The sequence below is a fragment of the Populus alba genome, chromosome 14 (genome assembly GCF_005239225.2).
Source record: "Populus alba chromosome 14, ASM523922v2, whole genome shotgun sequence".
Lineage (NCBI taxonomy): Eukaryota > Viridiplantae > Streptophyta > Magnoliopsida > Malpighiales > Salicaceae > Populus > Populus alba.
The window spans coordinates 11,289,483-11,309,917 of NC_133297.1; the positions used below are offsets into that span (position 1 = coordinate 11,289,483).

At 32.7% G+C, this 20,435-nt stretch overlaps 2 protein-coding genes and 1 pseudogene across 4 annotated transcripts; 2 read left to right on the top strand and 1 right to left on the bottom strand.

The window, feature by feature from the left end:
- Positions 1-1,872: 1,872 nt before the first annotated feature.
- On the top strand, positions 1,873-3,764 carry LOC118041764 (uncharacterized). 3 transcript variants are annotated; one of them, XM_035049252.2, is made up of 5 exons: positions 1,873-2,030; positions 3,075-3,178; positions 3,283-3,427; positions 3,525-3,568; positions 3,666-3,764. In XM_035049252.2, the coding sequence occupies exons 1-4, from the start codon at positions 2,012-2,014 to the stop codon at positions 3,557-3,559; spliced, it is 303 nt and encodes a 100-aa protein (XP_034905143.1). In that variant the 5' UTR covers positions 1,873-2,011; the 3' UTR covers positions 3,560-3,568; positions 3,666-3,764. The 3 variants fall into 3 exon arrangements, with proteins under 3 accessions (XP_034905143.1, XP_034905142.1, XP_034905141.1); XM_035049251.2 differs by having other exon boundaries at positions 3,723-3,764; XM_035049250.2 differs by having other exon boundaries at positions 3,525-3,764.
- A 2,710-nt stretch (positions 3,765-6,474) lies between these two features.
- LOC118041763 (flavonol synthase/flavanone 3-hydroxylase-like) lies at positions 6,475-9,563 on the top strand. Its single transcript, XM_035049249.2, is given in 6 exon segments — positions 6,475-7,071; positions 8,681-8,808; positions 8,811-8,841; positions 8,843-9,005; positions 9,086-9,253; positions 9,255-9,563. Coding segments are annotated over 6 exon segments (993 nt in total). The 5' UTR covers positions 6,475-6,610; the 3' UTR covers positions 9,297-9,563.
- Positions 9,564-12,034: 2,471 nt separating this feature from the next.
- Positions 12,035-16,829, bottom strand: LOC118041762 (uncharacterized; annotated as a pseudogene).
- Between the last annotated feature and the right edge of the window lie 3,606 nt (positions 16,830-20,435).

Below are 20,435 nucleotides of genomic sequence, written 5' to 3' on the forward strand. Positions count from 1 at the left end.
CTATTCTTCATCTTATGTTTTAATGGTTCTGTAAGATGGTCCTCCTCCTCCTCCTCTTGAAAGTCATAAACGAGTCCATTCACCAAAGTTGATTTTTTTTTATGAGAAAGATTGTTAAATATTCTAAAAGATGACACAAAGTAAACTATAGATTTACATTAAAAGATGTGAATGATCTGTTTCTCCTGCGTAAGTTGTGGATCTAGATAGCCATCGAAGGTTCATTACCTCGTTTGGTATCGACAAAGAGTGCATCGGCAGGTATTTGACAGCGATCCAATCGCCATCTTTCCATCCATGCCTGAAGGCCTGGAACTTCATTTGGGACAGTACGGCGAGGGAAGACATGTCAGTATGAGGTTCAACTTCCAGGGCTAGTTCAGGTTGTGGGCATGGAGGATACATATTTCCAGTCCTTTTGACAGCAGCTTCAGCACCTCGTCTGCAATTCTCAATAGTTCCTCTTTTATTTTCTTCTGTGAATAAACAATATTGGCAGGCAGGGCGAGCTATAATTTCTGGAATTAATGGAGGGGCCATTATGAAAAAACATCTGGATAAACTAGAAATCCATAAAGATAATAATAATAATAATAAAAAACCTGAGGATGCGAAATATGTATTTCTATAGAATAAGTCTTAACTACTTTGAGAGAGTATAATGAAAAGAAATTAAAATATAGATTCAAATGTAAAGTTTTAAAAGCTTATGGCGACATTACCCCCTTTCATTTATGTACCCGTGATGGCATGTGACCTTTGAAGGCAGAGGTAGATTACGGGAGGACATTCAAGGACACTTCATGAAATAAGATAAGAAAGAAGAAAAAAATTACTGGGTTTTTTTTTCCCTGTATTTTATATTTTAAAATTGTTTTGATACATTAATATTAAAAATATTTTTTTTTAAAATAAAAAATATTTTTTAAAATTATTAATACACTCCCAGACACTTTTTTTATTTTTTAGTTTTAGAATCAGGAGATATTTTGTATCGAAACTAAATTTATTTATTTATTCAATTAAATAAATTACTTGTAAGAATTTCATTTCTCCTGCGCATGACTGACATGAAGTGTTAGTTTTGGTCAAGAATTAACATAATTCTTAATTATCGAGAAAGATTAATGGTTCAGAAGGACGAGAGTTTCTAAAAAGAAAAGGAAAAAAACAACCGAATGCAGAAAAGATTTTTATGTAGTTCTTCCCTGAATATTTATCTAACTGACGAATTTTTATTGGAGATTTTATAAAAAAAATGAAACAGGAAGATGACTTCTGCTAACATGAAGGAAACATGCATGACTTTCTACTGCAGGGTAATTTTTATTTGAACAATAATTAATTTGAAACCAATTTTTATTTAATTTTTGAATGACTAAAATAAATATTTACGAGAAATCAATCTATTCAAATCTTGAAAGAAAGGTGTAATTTCTGAGTCAAAATTCCTCCTGTTCGTTTTCTAGCTTGACAAAAGCTTGTTTTTTTAACCAGTGGCGCAAGAATTTTAATAATTTAAATTAAAAGAAGTATTTCTTGAATAAAAAATCTCTTACCTTATTAATTTTTTTTTCTTATGAAAAAATATTTTTTTATTTTAATTTGAAGAATAAATTTCAAAATTAATGAAATATGATTCAGAATCTAAGAAGAAGATTACACAAATGTTTTAAATGTAGGAGCTTTTCCTTCATTGCGTGTTAGGAAATTGGGAACGAGCTGGGCCATGGTAACATTGTCTTAGGCATAAAATCACAAGGTCAAGTACCGAGCCCAAAATTGCATGTTTATTTTCCTCCTCTGTCATTTCTAGCCAATCAAAATCAACCGAACACGTAATAAAAATAAGGTATGCTACCGTTCGAAACACGCCAAAACCCCCCATCCATATATATTAATACGAGCGTAAAAAACACAACGGCTGAGCTCTCTCCATAAACAAGGAAAGAAAGTCAAAATTATCGAAGAAAACTCGAGAAGAAGAGACCTTGGAATCAACCCTCACCCAATGGCATACGTTGAACGAGGTAAGCGCTCTCAGTCTTTATCGCGATTTTCGTCAATCTACGATATTGTAAATCCTTTTTTAGTCTTTAAGATTTCAGGGTTTTATCTATCCAGTTCTAATTGTGAATTCATCAATATTGATAGCGGAGTTTTTGGCTTGTGATTTTTGTTTGATTGATTCATTTTGGGAATTAGGGTTCTTCTTTTAGAAGTCAACTCTTAGATTGACTTGGTGAAGGATTAATTGTGCCTAAAATAATGAATTAATGCATCACAGATTGACATAAATCATGCTTTGAGATTCTTTAATTAGATTATCTGTTCTGCTGTTGTTAATGCCATTAATGGCGCGGAGCTTGATCACCGTTAGAAGGTCATGCGATAATCTGGTGTTTGGGCTTATAAGATACACCAACTCATGGTCCTTTCCGAATTAGGCAGGAGTTTAAACCATCTTAAGGTGGAAGGTAATACATGTTTCAGTGAAATTGATGGGATAATAAACCCAAGGAAGATGATGCCATCAGTGTTTTCTCCTGCACACGCAATCTGTTTGCTGATATCATTAATTCTTGATCGCTAAACATTTAGTTTCTTATTTTTCTGGGTACTGTTTCTAGCTTTCTTTGATGCTTGAAACTTCACGTGAACGTCATTCTGCCTTTCTGTTATTAGTTTCATTGTTGATGGTCTTCTTTTTAAGCATAATGTATCATTTGGAAGTTGATATGATGTCCTGGGCTCTCTATTAACTTTCCCTCATGTTTCTTGTATGTTGTTTGGCGTATATCATTTGTGAAAATTGGATATTGAAATTAATTGCTTGTAAAATGGACTTTAACCATGTGGCCTGTAATGCAACTGAGTGGCATCATTAAGTGAAATAGTGATACCAAGATAAAGCTGTGGCTGGCTCATTGCATGGTTGATGTGGGCAATATATACATTTCTTAATTTTGGTGTGAATTTTAAAGGAAGAAAAAAACATGTTGAGGATTGAATTTGTGGAACCTTTTCCTCCTCCTTGATTATTTTCAGCAATGTGGTTGTGTCCTTGTTGTCAGGTGTATTGAAATCCAAGCGATCCATATGGCGACTGAGAACAATCACTGATTTCTTCTGGGCTATTGTGAATCTCATAGGCGTGTTCTTTTCTACAATGTTCTCGGTAATTCAGTGATTTTCCCTTGTTGCTTTGTCCTAATAAGTCTGTTTTGGTACTTGTCTTCTACCTCTAGATACTCATCTTCTCAATTCCTTTTTATTTCTTAGATGGAAAAGACAGATGCTTACAGAAAAGGATCTGGTTCTAGCAAGAAATGGGATGGTGGCCCAGGAGGTCCTGGGAGTGGACCATATGGTGGTGGCCCACGTGGCCCACCCCGTGGACTGGACAATGTTAGAGGGATTGACCATAGTGAGTTTATTTTGCTTGTTTATTTATTTTTGGATATTCATGTGTTCGTTTTTCAACCCTTTGCTGAACACAATTTTGATATCCTTAACTTCTCCAGGTTCCTTGCCTGCCTGTGGCTCCTGCTGTGGCTAAAGTGTTGAGGTACCAGTAGTTCATTTGCAGTTGGAAATATATTGTAATTTGTGTTAACAGAACTTCTAAGAACGTTTTTATATATTGTAATTCTTGAATGTTACAGTTGTTACTGCGTGAGCTTTTTGCGAACAATTTGTAAGAAGCTATTGTGATATTTCAGAGTCTCTAAATATGAAGCAGTAACTTTGTTCTTCGGAGTCCACCATCCTTCTTGCACAGAGTAGATGATGGTCTACGTTATCTGCCAAATCTTCTTCCAATGGTCATGAATGGTTCAGCCCTTTCTGTTCATCCAAACCCCGAGCCGGCATGAAATGTAAGGTAGAATCGGGACCGTGGTTTTGAGTTTGAATTTGAAAATACAGAATTAGCTTATGGCGACTTTTCATAAATAAAAGCAATCAATTCAGAACTACATGAACAATTTAGGAAGAAAAATCTACTGTGGCCCGGTATAATAAATATTGTACTTTTCATAAATAAAAGCAATCAATTCAATTTCATGCACAACAGCCCTTCTGTATTTATTTTTCCGTATCACCATTTTAGTTCACATCATCCTCTAACAATTCTGTTTGAAATTCAAAAATAAATTTTAAAAAATAAAAAAATATTATTTTAAATAAAAAATATTTTAAATTATAACCGCAAACAGACATGATGTGAACGCTGAGCAACTAAAATGGTGAAACGGACGGGTAACCAGAAAAAATAATTACATATAGTAATAATGTCACTTAGTAGTTCCGTGTACGTAACTCTAGCGTGGAGTTCAATTTTCATTTTCAGAAACAATATCCTGGGTCTTTCCGAAGTTGCTTCTCAATTACTTCATGCTATCTTGTTTGAAATCGATGTCACTTAACTTCATGATTTCAACAACGGTGCACATGATATATAGCATATGATTGTAGATAATATACGGCAATTTTAAAACCAGATGCGACACCCTTGCCAAGAGAACTTCGTAATAATAAAATCCATCTCTCTCCTCCGCCCCTTCATGTATTTCCTTGCATTTAGTAATTTCTTTTTTTTTTGGTAAGCTGCATTTAGTAATTTCACCATGGCTATATATATTCATTGTAATAGTAAAATGACATCTATAGCCTTGCCATAAAACCTTACTACCAAAGACATTTTTTTCTTTATAGATTTGTTCCGGGTAGTTGCATCTATTTCATGTTTTAATAAACAGTAAAATAAAAAAACAACCAAGTTAAAAAAATAGAAAATTGTCGGGGCAGGAGAGTTTGTCTTTTTATTTTCTTATACAGTTAAATTACAAATATCCTCTTGGAGTCATATAAATGATGATATTTTTGTTAATTGTTGATTTGATCAAGAATAATAATGTTGTTTAACATTTAATTAATATTTTTAATTGAAAAAATCATTTCACACTAGCGTGAAAGGCGTTAAAAATTATATAATTAAATAAAAAAATAATAAAATTTATAATTCAGGTCACAGGTTTAATGTGTTAATCTTGATTAACTCAAGTTAATCTAATATATCACCGTTTTAATATGTTTTTTTTAAAGAATATCTTGAAAATATTTTTAAAATCAAATCATGTTTTTATCATTCCTTATAATTTTTTTAATCCATAAAGAGGATCTGATCATATAAAAAAAATAATTATAATTTAATTTAAAATTTAAATTGAAAGGTATGCTAAATTGAAATTAATAATATATTATTAGATCTATTTGTTTGCATTTTTTTTTTTTATTCCCGCCGCAGCGCATCTCAAGGAATTATCTAGTCTAGACAGTCTAGTTCAATATAATATCATTGCTTTGTTTTAGGGATAGCTCACCATGCATCAGCGCAGCATACTCACAGAAACCAAGAAAGAACAAATTCAACGAGACAAGCATCATCATGCCCCCCTGAATAAAAAAAAAATAATCCCCAAAAGATACTTAATCACCAGGTTCAACCAGAAGATCAGCTTCGGAGCCACTTGCTTTTGATATAATAGATTTCACACCTGGAGATTTAATTAGTCTGCAAGAAAAAATTGCATTACAAAGAGTAATACAACTAAAATTAAAATAAAAAATACTAATATTGCCTAGCATTGGCGAAGATATAGAAAACAATATTAATGACAAAATTGATACGTGGCAAACCCTAATGAGGCCTGTTCCAGTGACATGATCAGCATGAACAGGGGTACTGTTCTCGATAAGATTGATCATCACTGAGTATGTACTAATTTATTGCTTGGTTTCATTTAACTTTAAAATATACAGATTTTCAAAAGTCAAAGTTGTAGATCACAATTTAAAAAACCCAGTTTGAGAATCCTCAAATTAGCATATCAATGGCTAAAATCAGTGCTAGTGAAAGCAAAATAACTGAAGCAAGCATAACAGAAACGGAACCGTAACAAAAATAGAAACAGAACCAACTCTAGAGTTTCCAAAATAGAAGCAAGATAATTGAAAGGGTAAAGCAATAATCACCTGAATTACAAAATTTAAAAGATTGGGCACGGCTTCTTGTTCTTGTTCGTATTTTTAAGAGGGAAGCAAAAGAAAAGAGATGAAAAAGGCGCCAATGACTATGTCTACCTCCTCCATGTTTTGGTCGTGCATGAGATACCTTTCTTGGATATTTGAACTGATACGCTTCAAATGGCGGTCCTGAATCTCTCACTGGTTGCCATTAAGAAAAATAAATAAATTAATTGGTGGATTTTCTTTCAAGAGAGCGATAGGTGGATTGGTGATCTAGTTCTACAAGTCTAAATTCAAAATGTGAGGCAATGGGGAATACGGGAGCTGTCACTTATTGCCCGTTCTAAATTTGGGATGATCCTTGAAAGCGGCACTTGCCCCTTTTTTATATGTATATATAACCTTCCATATTGTAATTAATGGCTGCCCTACGAACTAGGCTTTTTTCCCGTAATAATAATTAATGGTTAAAAACTCGTAAGAGAAACCGAGGGAGAACCTATGAAATATGCATGTAGAGCTCGGAGAGAAGGAGCTAGCCTTGAAATCTCTTTAACCATTTTTATTAGAAAGACAATAGATGGAGACAGAAAGAGTACAGAACATTGCATCTACATTCGAAGATACAATCCCGGAAGCGTTTATCAGATCCGAGCATGAGCAACCTGCAATCACCACTGTTCATGGGGTCAACCTTGATGTCCCCGTCATCGATGTAAGCGACCCGGATGAGGAAAAGATCACCCGTTTGATCGCTGATGCTAGCCGGGAGTGGGGCATGTTCCAAATTGTGAACCATGGCATACCGAGTGAGGTCATAAGCAAGTTTCAGAGTGTGGGTAGAGCCTTTTTTGAGCTCCCACAAGTAGAGAAGGAACTCTATGCCAAGCCACCAGGGGCTAAGTCTATTGAAGGATATGGAACCTTTCTACAAAAAGAAGTAGAGGGCAAGAAAGGTTGGGTTGATCATTTATTCCACAGGATATGGCCTCCTCCTGCCATTAATTACCGGTTCTGGCCAAAAAATCCACCTCTATACAGGTTTGAAGCATTTTGTTAATCTCTCTTGGAATATTTTTTCTTAATTTCGTTCAACATTTTATTTATTTTTTAGAATAAATACATTTCACCATTTTTTTCCATAGTCGGTAATGTCCAAGGACGGAGCCAGAAATTTTTTCTATCTTGGGCTATTAAATAAATATATAATTTTTTTAAAGATCAATTATTAACTTATGTACATGAATTTTTGAAGTTAACAGTAAAGTTTTAATTCAAATACATTACCCAAAATATTAAAAAATAAATTTGAAGGTCACCCCAAAAAGTGTAGCTCAATTGGTCAAATCTTGGGTTTGCTCCCCAGAGGTCACGAGTTCGAGTTTCACAAACCTCAGAACCACTGAAGGCTTATATAGTCGTTAACTTCAGAGCCCATGGGATTAGTTGAGATACGTGCAAGTTGGCTCGGACACCCACGTTAATCTAAAAATAAATAAATTTGAAGGTACATAAAATTGAAATGAAAGTAAAAATAAATCCACTATTGAAGTTACATTCTTCGATGTTTTGTGGAATATAATTCATCTATAATCGAATCTGAATTGATATTGTAACAACCTCTTAACCGGTATAAAATAACAATCTCATGTCAATTGGAAAACAAAATAATTAAATTTTTTCCCTCTCTCAATTCCTCCTTCCTTCACTTGATTCTTCCTTATATTAGTATTTTATAAGCTAGATTTTTTAAGTTTACAAGGTTATTCTTTCACTTTTTTTATTTTTTTCCTTGGATTTTTTTTTATGTTTTTCCCTTACTTTTCTCTTTTTCTCTCTCGCCTTTTCTTTTCTTTTTTTTTTATTTTGCTTCTGCCGAGTCGGCAACATATAAAAGGAAGGAAGAGCTGATTTGTTTTATTTTTTAATGACAAATAACCATTTTACCCTTAATAAGTCATTCTGCTTTTATTTAACGATTTTTTTTTTGTTAGCACTATCAAACTTCATTCATCCTAAAATTTTAACCGGATTTTATTCAATATATTTTAGAATTCCTCGTAAAATTTTAGCTCAATCTGATGGTTGAATTAAAAATTATGTCCAATAACATACAAGTGGTTAAATTGTAATTTTTCATCAAATTTATGAATTTCTCTAAAAATTTTGGAATTTTGACCCAAGCTAAAGCATCAGATTAGAAGACTCTATGCAAATTTTCAAGAATTTTTGATACTCAATAAAGAATGATAAATTATTTTTATTAAACTAGTAAAAAAATATTGATAAAATCTTAACCTAGACTATAACGCACCCAAATCTTTATCATGCCTCCGCCCATGGTAACGTCCGAAATCGAAAGGGTTTAAAAATGAGCTAGCAGCCTACCATAATAAAGTCAAACTATTCATGGAATGAGAAGAAAATTTGCAAAGATAAGACAGTCCTTTATTTATTTATTTTAAGAATTGCAACAGTGAGTTTATTTTGATTAACTAATTGTCTCAATTTGTTTCGACGTTGTGTTAGTTTTCTCTCGTCTTCAAAAATTGTTTTAGCATTAATTGGCATATCGACATGACGGCATCTTTCTCTGCATGTGAAGAATTTTAACAAACATTTTAAAATGTAATCTACTTTCTCGTTGCAGGGAAGCCAACGAGGAATACGTAAAGTATCTGCACGGGGTTGTAGACAAACTCTTCAAGAGCCTGTCGTTAGACTTGGGGCTTGAAGAGCATGAACTCAAAGAAGCTGTGGGCGGAGATGAGTTGACATACCTCTCAAAATAAACTACTATCCTCCTGCCCCGTCCTGATCTAGCTCTTGGGTTGGTGGCTCACACTGACATGTGCTCCATAACAATTCTTCTTCCCAATGACATTCAGGGCCTCCAGGCCTGCAGAGATGGACAGTGGTATTGTGTCAAGTACATACCAAATGCATTAGTCATCCACATCGGCGACCAGATTGAGGTGCCTCTCTCTCCAAACTAAATGCTCCGAGTGCTCGCTAATTACTATATTTCTGCTAACAAATCCTTGTCTTTTTACAGATTTTGAGCAATGGGAAGTATAAGAGTGTGTTCCACAGAACCACAGTAACCAAAGATAAGACAAGAATGTCATGGCCTGTGTTCTTGGAGCCTCCACCTGACCTCGCCGTAGGGCCTCATCCAAGCTCGTTAATGAACAGAATCCCCCCAGTACAGACCAAGAAGTATTGGTGATTATTGCTATTGTAAGCTCAACAAGATTCCACAATAGGTGAAGTCAGGAGGAGGATACGACTTACGAGTGTAGTTTTCTGTATTTCTTGTGTTCGCGTAATTGTGTTGCAAGGAGAATCAACCCCTTTAATGACTTCAACAGAAAATTCCTTTTAACATGCGAACATAATATGAAATCTGCCGAATATTTTTACCATGTCATAAATTTAATGCCGATCTTTAATGAGAGAGGTAATTATTATGTAATAAAGGCAATCAACCTCTCTTTGTTTATTGTATTAGTTTAGATATCTTTCATTTTGAATTTATAACAACTCCCTTTCAAAACTTAGCTTAGCTGCATTGTTTTTTAAATTCGTCTAACTTGGTCTTTATACACCTTGATATCAATGAATAAACATTGGCCTTTATTATTATCTAAAAACAAAAAAAACAGTGGCTTTATTTCATCTTTTCTCCTTTTTTTTTCTCATCACAAGCTATCAAGGGAATTAAAATTTCTCATTTTTTGGAATTTATTATATCAGTGATATTTATTTTAAAATTTTTTATAATTAATTTTAATATTTGTAATTATTGGGATAAAGCTAACAATCAGCTATTCAGTTTAATTTAAAATATATTTGTTTAATTAACAATTATATAGTTTCATTAACAGTCATAATATTTCAAGTTTATATAAACATGTTACTATGCAAAGAATATATATATATAAAATGTATTTTCTTTCTGTCTTTTTTTTTATTCTTTAAGAGGTTTACATGGTTTAATTGTATCATTGATATGTTGTATCTGTAAGGAATAAATAAACACCTTAAAAATAGAGTTTTCACCCCTTTAAACCAACTTTATATTTATTTCTATACCCAACCAATTTACTTACTTTAACAAAGTATCTTAACTCTTGTCCCGGGGGATGAAATTAGAGAGTCAAAGGAGATTACAAGGCCATAGGAGAAAAGGTTGTAGGAGATAGAGAGGGTATTATAGAAAAGAAGGAAGAAGAAGAAAGGGGAAATAGAGAAAAGAAAAGAAGAAAAGATTTTTTTGATGAGTAGAAGGTGTTGCGGACGTGAACCTTTAAATTCATAAGTTTGTTTTCTCTAAAGTAATAATAATAAAGTTTGCCTTCTTAAGAGGTTTATAAAAGTTTAAATAGGCCAGAAACCCTACATCAACTAAGAAAAAAAACAAAAATCTAAAATTACAAAAGAAAGAAACATAAAAATCCAAAATAAACAAGAGATCCGAAAATAACAAGGAAAATCATAAAAAACTGCTAAAATAGGGGTTCAACGAGATTTTATATATTTAAAGATTTGATAGTCCACATAGCAATGTAGTGATTATTCTAGAGAAAACAACCTCCAGGAAATTCTGTAAGAATTTAAACACAACTCAATAGTCAGACAAAAAACTATGATTTTTTTGAGTTATTATTTTAATATAGTGCAATCTGATCTTATCTTGGCCTAAATTTTATCTCACTAGCTCATATAATATTTATTATGTCATTCTAACAATAAGAGTAAGCTTACCTAGTGAGTGAAGCTTGATAAAAAAGAGAACAAAAAAAGAGAAGCTGACATTATTAGACAGAGATTGGGTTAGTGCCGACGAGTTAAGTGGCTGAATTTGGGGGCTGATAGAATTGATGAAATGGAAGAGAGAGGGAGTTGTTGTGATTTTAATTGAATGAAGAACAAGAAATAGGGAAATTCGGGTCTGTTGGGTTTTAATTCATTTTAAAATCATTAATTTAATTTGACTTTGGTCATCTTAGTTTGCAACATACCCGTTTTCCATCTCTTTAACTTTTTTAAAATTATTTTTGATCCAAAACTTTATTTTTCTTTTTTTTTTTTATCTTTAGTTGAGATATACAGAGAGAAACACCACGTTATGATGATAAAAAGAAAAAAAGTACAATTTATTAATTTTTAATTGAGCAATGTAATTTGTTTTATCATTGATATTTTGTTGATTTTTAATGAGGTACATAATTTATTTTGATTTCATATTTGTGTAGGTTTGTCATGATTTTCCAACAAATGCCCTAATATTTAATTAATTTGATTTTTACATCATCTATTTTTTGTTATCATATAATTAAATAAAAAATTATTAAACCCAATTAAATTCATGACTTGGGTCATGAGTTCAATTGATTAATTACAAATCAAATTTTATAATTTATTTTCGATTTGCTTTTTATAAAAATTTTTGAGGTCCAAACAAACGTCCTGACACTGAGTTGATGTGTGATTTTTATGAATATTTTTTATTATATGATTAAATAAAAAAATATTTAAACATGATAGAGTTCATGATCTAGATTACAGGTTTAATCAATTAGACAACAAAACCATATCAATTTAATAAACCATCATCTTAATATTTTTTTAAAAAATTATATCACCTTAAAATTTATATTAAACTCGCCATATTTTTACTTGTCTTCCAACTTTTTAAACTTGCTAAATCAATTATGATGTCTAAGATAACTTTAAAACGGTTTGATTTAGAACACGGAATAGGCAAAGAAGACGGGTGAGGTTTCAGTGTAGGAGGCCATGGTGTAGAATGGGCTACGTGGCTCGTTCCATATATTCTCCTCCTGCTCTCATCAAATTATAAAATGTTTTAAAGAAACCGCTTTTGCATGTTGACGGGCCTTATGTCATCGGACTTAGATTTTGCTTTTGGTTCATTTTTTCCCATCATTTTGCTTGCAAACAATTTCTTATACCCTGTATCTCAAAAACTCTAAATAAATTTTAAAAAAACCCATGTTCATCAAGAAGTTACGGGAAATATATAAATATTTTTTTTTATATAAATTAAGAATATATTTGTGACTCAATATGGTGTAGAACTTCGCTTACCGGCAGGAAGTTTTAGCTTTGGAAGAGTACTTCTCTTGTGCCAATTTGCGATGTTCGAAGGAAGAAATCTCCAGTCCGACAAGAAAAGGTAGCGCTTTTGGTCACGATACCTGTTTAGGAAATCTCCCCGTTTAGAGGTTGTCGCCTTTTTTTTTTTTTTTTTTCTGTTTTTTTTTTAATTCTAGTTTTTTTTATATTTTAAAAAATATTTAAAAAATTTAAAATTTTATTCTATTTAAAATTAATATTTTTTTAATTTTTTAAAATCATTTTAATATGTTGATATCAAAAATAATTTTTAAAAAATAATAAAAAATTATTATTTTAATATATTCTTAAAAACAAACGATATCTATATTTTAAAAAACGCAGAGTATATTCATTAAGCAAGAGTCAAATTCTGCACCATGTCAAAATTAACATACGGCAAGACAGCAACCAAAAGAGATTTAAAAGTAAACTGACATGCTATTTGTATCCTCTGGTCCAAACAGGTACGGAGTATATCAGGATTCCCAAGCCAAATGAGACAGTTATTGTCATCAGGGCATATGCATAAGCTCTCCAGTTTTTCTGGCTTTCTTCCATGGCGTTGTACTCGGCAATGAAAGTGGGAATTGTACTTAGACAACCCAAAAATCCGAACTGTATGCCTGTTGAAATAGTATCACATGTTCTGGTATGGACCTGCATCACCCAGATATCTTGTCATCAAAATTTTCAAAAAACACATAATTTATGATGTAATTTTGCTAAAACTCACTCCAGATAAATAAGGATGGTATCATCACTGGGGTTAAAACAATTGAGGAAAATAGAATTTTTAGAGCACAATCAAAACAAGGTGTGATTCACGATTCACGCCTGCCCTGAAAGTTGAGATTGTGGTACTAGACCTAATAATGTAGAAATAGAATTAGCCAGGGCTATAATAATTATAATAATAAATGAATTGCGAAGGTATAGCACATGCAAGCAGGAGGGGAAACTAAGTTTGGTTGGGAGAGCTAAAACCATACCGCTTTCTTCACAGTGGACAGTGCTGCCATGATACAGGCTGAGGAAACATTGGCAATAAGGGTTCCGAATGGAACCCATTTCAGAGAGCCCGCCTTTCCTAAACCACGCCCATTGAACCGTGCCAAGAACCACCTGATCCACACCCCTGGGGGTGCAACTATGCAAGCCAGCCATAGCTGAGCCCTACCACTGTCGTGTTTATACTCTTTCTTGAGCATTGCCCAGCTCACGCTCCATAAAAGGCCTAGTATTACCACCAACGCCACCAGGACTCCCAAATGATAATAGCGGTTGTCCACCCTCCAGCTGGCTAAATCTGAACTTCTGTTCGACCCTTCGAGAAATGACTTGGAACATTTGGCCGTACCAACACCTAATTTTATGGCGTATGCTGCAAGGAAGAACCCTGCAAAGATACACAAGGAGAAATTACCCGTTTACCTTTAATGGTCGGGCACAGTCAAGGTTTGTCTGCCATTAAAATTTTTTTTTAAGAGCACATACACGAGCAGTAGTTGAGTTTCTATATGCAGCTTAACCTAAAACCTTCATGTTATATTAATCTGCAAGTGCCACATTACCTATGAGAAAGCCAACAAAAGAAAACACCCAATGGCCATCAACACTGAGATCAAGCATTTGCTGATTCCAACCACTAAAAGTTGCGAGACTTCCTAAGTAACCAGTGGTTAATCCAATAGCCAAATGATCAGACACTCTGGATATATCTCCTTTGAACACAACACCCCACCATCCCATCAAGAACGAACCAACCTAGAAGAGCACATATTACTGATAAGTTTATAAACTTCGTTCTTCAAAGTTGAAAGAACAGAGTCCTCCAAGTATTAGTGAAACATTATAATTTATTAATCCATGCATCTTGAAGGTGACAGACAAGTTGTGGTATTCTTACACGATATTTTCAGTTTATTGAAAATCCGGGGACAGACTAAGTGCCAGTTACCACAAGAACAAGCTCTAATTCTGGATCATTCTAATGCAGTGGAGTTTCACCACAGAAACCCCAAAATTCAAATTACATGACAGTTGAATCTATGAAACACTAGTAACTCTACTTTTCCAAACAGTATCAAGAACCTCTTAGATTCAATTAATCCAGTAATGTGGGAATATCAGGGTCGTATTTAGAATGGGAATCATCCTGTTCAAGTTCCATGATGAGCAATGAGTAATGACATTTTTTTATACTCGCCATCACAAAATCAACCAGTTATATTTTTGTTAATCATATTTCAGGAAACTCTTGATCCAACCAGATCAAAACCTCATGAATCCTAATGAAGCCAATGTACGCATTACAAGGAACCAATTAATGAAAAGCCGCCTAAAAGCTACGAAGATATTCTTTGGCGAAAGATGTTGCTTTTCTGTTCAAAAAAAGCTAGATAGCTTATGAATAGAATGATCTCTACTTTAAACATAAAAATGATGAGATGCAAGATCTATTTGTGTATCTAAGTGAGTGAGTGTGAGAGAGAGAGAGACCATATTGGAAGATAGGCCAAGAAATAGCGGGTAGTTGTCGCTTGTCACCCCAGCAACACCAGGGCCAAAGAGTTTCTGTAGCATGTACCTTGTGAAAACCTGCAAATTATGCCATGCCGAACATTAGTTTTTTTTTTTTTTTCATATTAATCCGCATGCAACCCTTAAAGTGCCCCCTCCCCCACCTATGACCAAATTTTCTTTTTGGTTGAGCACTCCTATCTAGCACAATAATTAATGCATACATCAATCACCAAAAAACAAGGCAAATGGGAGAAATGGAAGCAAGATGATAATCGATTTGAAAGAGAAACTAAATGCAACATTGCTTTATAGGTTATGGGGCTGGTGCAACGTTTTTCTTATAAAACCAATTCAGGATGATGGAATCATGTATTAAACGTTAAAATCGATCCAGATTATTTATGGAACAACCGAAATCAGATTAGACCTCTTCTGCAAACTTGACAAATAGAGTAGAGCAATATGACCCTTGCGTGCAAGAGTATTAGTAACTGATGGAAGAACATTAATGCTGGATGCCTTTTTTTCAAGGAATAGATTACACTCTGTTGTTTAGAAATTAGCAAAAGATACAGCAGATGTAAAAATCACTCGCCTCAACTAGTCCTCTTCTGACCAATTTAGACTGTTTTAAGTAAATGAAATTAGCAAAAGCATAACAAAGGTATTATAAAGTTTTCTTACTATCAATTTACGAAATCAAAATCCTTTTTTGGGTTATCTGCAAAGAAATGCATAGCAAAGTTTTCTTAGATGCATCACAAATTTCATCCAGCTAGTTTCCAAAGCAACACTTCCTAGGATTAAACATCCTCCTTGAAAGATACCCACTCCTTACAGTGACAACTAAAGAGCACCACTTTCCATAAACACTTAGGTCAAGCAAAGAACATGTTCTATTGTTCTTTGATCTAGCTTACTGCATAACAATTTCCATGAGGCTATGTGACTTCAATTTCAGATACTATTCTTTTCAAGTGGTCACGTGAGTATTGAAAACTTTAAGTGATTTAATAATGAGAGTTATGGAGAGAAATTTCATTACCTTCCATAAAAAAATACCATTTGCCTTCTAAAATTTTAGGGGGTCAGTGTTTCTAGCACCGGAATGCTAGCAGGGAATGCAGAAGCGAGTATTCATGACATAACTTCTCTAAAAAAAACCAACAAAGGTGACAAATAAGAAAACAGGGGAAAAGCACCAGAATCCAACTTTACAGGAAAAAAAAATTAAAAAGTTGAAGTGAGGTTACCTTTTCTAGTGCCATTTTAAAGTTTCAGAAAGTAAAAAGAAAAGGTTATGCATATTACCCCAAGAATTCCAAAAACTGCCAGATACACAAGACAGGATATATATTCGAGTGATGGTGGCAACGCAAATGCTTTCTCTTTGTCCTGGATTTAGTAGCGAGAAACAGAACCATCAGATAAACAAACATGGACAGGAACTGAAAGTTTGATCTTATATCATTTAACAAACAGTCGCTAAAGATAGAAACCCTATTCATGAGGCAATAAACCAAACAAATCTTGTCACAAATAATGAAATCCGTGCAAATGATCAAATGAATTCTCACTTCTTGTTTTTCCTCGGAGCAGACCAACACATCAATCGATACAGGAGGTATGATTTCTTCTGGCAAAAGTGACACTGGGGATCTTGTATCCAAAGCTGTGGAATCACGAGTCCACAACCCATAGGTTCGTAATAAAATGTCCTCTGAAATGGGAACATTTTCTAATTCCTTGTCAATGGATAACCTGATGCTGCACTTTTCACTTGAGCCTCTTGCTATGCAGAGCCCTGTCACCAATATCACCTGTCTCTGACACATTTTCACTTTCAATATCATCATCTACCTGGAAGGATAAGCTGCGTGGTAAAATTAAAGAGCGTCGACTCACTGGAGAGCCCACACTGCTTGTCTGACAAAATGAACCACTCAGATCGGGTTCCGCCTCATTAGTTTCATGATCCATGACTCCAACTCCAGGTTGCAAGAATTCGTTCCTTGTGCAATTGTTAGGAAATTCTAGAAATCGGTTCGGCAACTTAGCTACTCCATAGAGCTACTGGTTTCTATTAATCAAACAATAAAAATAACAAAACAAAAGGAAAAAGAAAAATTTCTCTACTCAATTCAACACCCTCTAGCTCTCTTTGTGTTTCTCTCTATTTCTTATGTTTTTCAGCTATTATTAGCCCTCTTTATTTATAGCTGATATGAGAGAAGTCAACTATAACAATAACTCCTGCCACCATATTTAATGTTTAGTAACCACTCTATTTAATCTTCACCGTGCAGCCATGTCTGACATTACAGCCAATAGCCAATAATAACAAGAAGATTAGCATGAACAACGTTGTGACCATATATTGATACTGAAACCAAGAGATTCGACAGGGATGTGATGTAAAGGCTGACATAGAAGAGGTTGATGAGATTAGCAATTGTTTATAAAAAAAATAATTGCAATGATACCAAAAATAAAAATATAATAAGCAAGATCAGAAAGGAGGATACGACTTTATAAACAAATTAAGAAATCCGTTTTAGTCACAGGGCAGCAAAGCTAATCTTACGACCAGCATTACCACATTGGCTATGTATCACCTCATCAACCATGAATATTTCTACATTCCATCAAAACTGTGAGCTTGACCATAAAAAGCAGTGCATTTTTTTCTGATACAACTTTTTACAAGTTGCTTATTTGATTTGAACTTTTTAAGCTGACCCTAGTTCATCTTAAAGGGATTGGTTCCTGTTACAAATTTACTCCACTACAGTAACAGTTTAATAAGAGCAGGGGTATTTTAGAATGTGATTGTGGTTGCATTTTTCAAAATATTTTTATATTAAAAATAATATTTAAAAAAAAAATTAATTTTGATATCAGCGCATCAAAAATATTCAAAAATATCAAAAAAATTATTAATTTTTTGATATCAGCGCAACAGTGTCGCCATTAATTTTTTGCGGTAATTTATACACAACACACCCCATGCTGGGGGTATTAGTGACTATTTTAGGTTTTTAGAACATATATATTAATTATTAATTAAAAAGAAAGTCATGTGGTAATTTTATTCTTGAAGTTTGCATGGTTTCCTCTCTCATTAATCATGTGTGCTGAAATAGTTAATTTTTTAAAAATAATTTTTTATCCTTGATTTTCTATTTAGTATGATTAAACCATTTAGAGCCCGAATCAGAAAACAATTGCTTATAGTTTTTAAAAGAAATAGTTGGATTGAAAGATAGATTACTAAAATTAAAAGGATAGGAAAATAAGGATGACTTGAGTTTTGTTTGAAAAAATCATTTTAGTCCCCTATACTTTTTTTTGCTAAAAGGTGATTGATTTGTTTAGTTGTTAAAAATTCAATTCAGTATCAAACTTTAATTTCCCTTATATTTTAATATTTTTTTATTAAATGAAAGAGAGGCTCACTGGATTTCGATATATAGAAATAAAGTATCAATTGACAACAATTTTTACCACTAAAATAGTCAATATCAATGTTAATGATTTTTTTTTTATGATAGAGTTTTATCTCAGTATTTTTTTCCTTCTCCTTGCTCGAGGGAGCAGATTCGACTGCAATAATATTTTTAGGTTCAGGTTTATTTGAGCTATTTTTTAGGGTTTTTAAGGCCATTGATAGGTTTATTGTGATGTCTAGGGTGTTTTTCATGTATTTTTGGTCGAAATAGATTGAAAATGAATTTGTTTTGCAAAACACCTTGAGGCCTTGTTTTTTCAGCGATCTCTAGTCATTAAATTCTGTAGAAAGCAGACGACATGTTTTCTATTGTCTTTTTTCAGACAAAAAAATAGGGCAGAGACCTTTAAGTTTTTAAAAAATAAAGTTTAGGCCCATGTATGCACGCTAGGTTGGAAAACCTACGTGCCTAGGCTATATTTTTTTAATGTTCATGCACGTTGGGCTATCAGGCCCACCCATCTGAGCTTTTTTTGTGTTTTTTTTTTAATTTTTATTTTATTTATATTTGGGTTAAAAATTAATTAAAAAACATTGAATCCAATTGAATCCGCGAGTCGAGTCGTGGGTTGAACAGATTAATTTCACAACATTCGAACTATTATTTGTTTATCTTTTTTTTCAATGTTTTTTTTATCCCTCAATTTTTTTTACAAAAAATACATTTTTGTATTTTGTTATTGATGGTCTATTTTTTTTATTTAACTCCAAACAAAAAAACATGCAATGTCTCTCTTTGTTATCAATGATCTATTTTTGTTATCTCGACTCTATGTGACTATCACAATTTTTTTCCTTTCAAAATTTGTTTCATACAAAAAAATTCCCATGATCTTTATTGTCGTATAATTAAGAAAAAAATCATCTTTGGGGTAAAAACTTTATTGAATCTAATGACATGCATGTTTTATATCGTGCATTTGCTTGTTTAACTCGAGTTCATTTAGATTTTTTTTTTTAGTTAAGTGCTAATTTTTACCCATTAAAATTGAGTTAATTAGGGGTTGGGGTTTTCAATTTGTGTTTTTAAAATTAGCTATGTGAATTTTACGGGTCAATCCAGATAGATTCAATATATTTCTATCTATACCTTTCAATTCATAGTTTAAAAACTCTTTTTTTAAGAAACATGTTACTAACACCATATGCTTAAATCTTCTCTTTCTCACGTGTAAAAAATAATTATTTAAAAATAACTTATCTTGTTTATTTTGGTATCATTAAATTCAGGTTAAATTGTAATTTGTTACAACTAGTGCTAGTATTGTGCTGATCTATCGCACGATTGGGAGTTTTTTTAATTGGATTTAATTTAGAGGATCAAGTTAATTTTTTTTTTTTAAAAGATGTTGATTTAAATTTCAAATGAAATGTAATTCATAAAAAAATGTAAAAGAAAACAAGAAGAAAGATAATTTCTTTTAAAATTCATATTTAAAACATTATTTAAAAAATATCCAGCTTTTTGTGATTTAAATAAGAAACACCGATGATAATCACATGCCCGTTTTGCGACTTCAGAAGGAGATCCATATGACCCTGTAGATAGCAGCTGATATAACATGTTTATCAATCATTAATTTAGTTATTAATAAATAAAATAACAAAAAACCAAAAGCAACATTTACAAAATTTCTTAATAACAGAGCAGAATTATGATAATTTTTTAATCCTAAATAATAATACTATAGATTGTTATTATTGTTATTCACTGGAATTTCCATAACCCCAATTCTAGTACTGTAATCGGAAAAAAAATTATTGAAGATTTGAGAATTGAGAATCATACAAGAAAAGAAAATAAATTATTAGTGTTTAAAAAATAATAAAAGAGTGTTTGAAAGTGTGATAATAGTTGTTTTTTAGAGTGTTTTTTAATATATTAAATAATATTTTTTTTTTATTTTTAATATTATTATATCAAAATAATTTAAAAATATAAAATAAAATTGTTTTAGAAATTTGACGCTTCTGAATCTAAGAGAAAGAGTCTATCAACCGACGAGCATCTCCGTTTGAATTACTCTACTCGATTCAAAGCTCACGGTCTCCAATATAGGCCCAATAGAAGGCATTCGATGTGGGCTTCCTTGAAGTTTTCGCTCGACTCGCTTGTATCAAAATTTATGAATATGCCCCGAAGACAAGCTTCAATTTACGGGGCTGAACTTGATATTTGATAATAATATTGAGTCTGGAAAAACGAGGAGGACATGCATCCTTAAAGGAA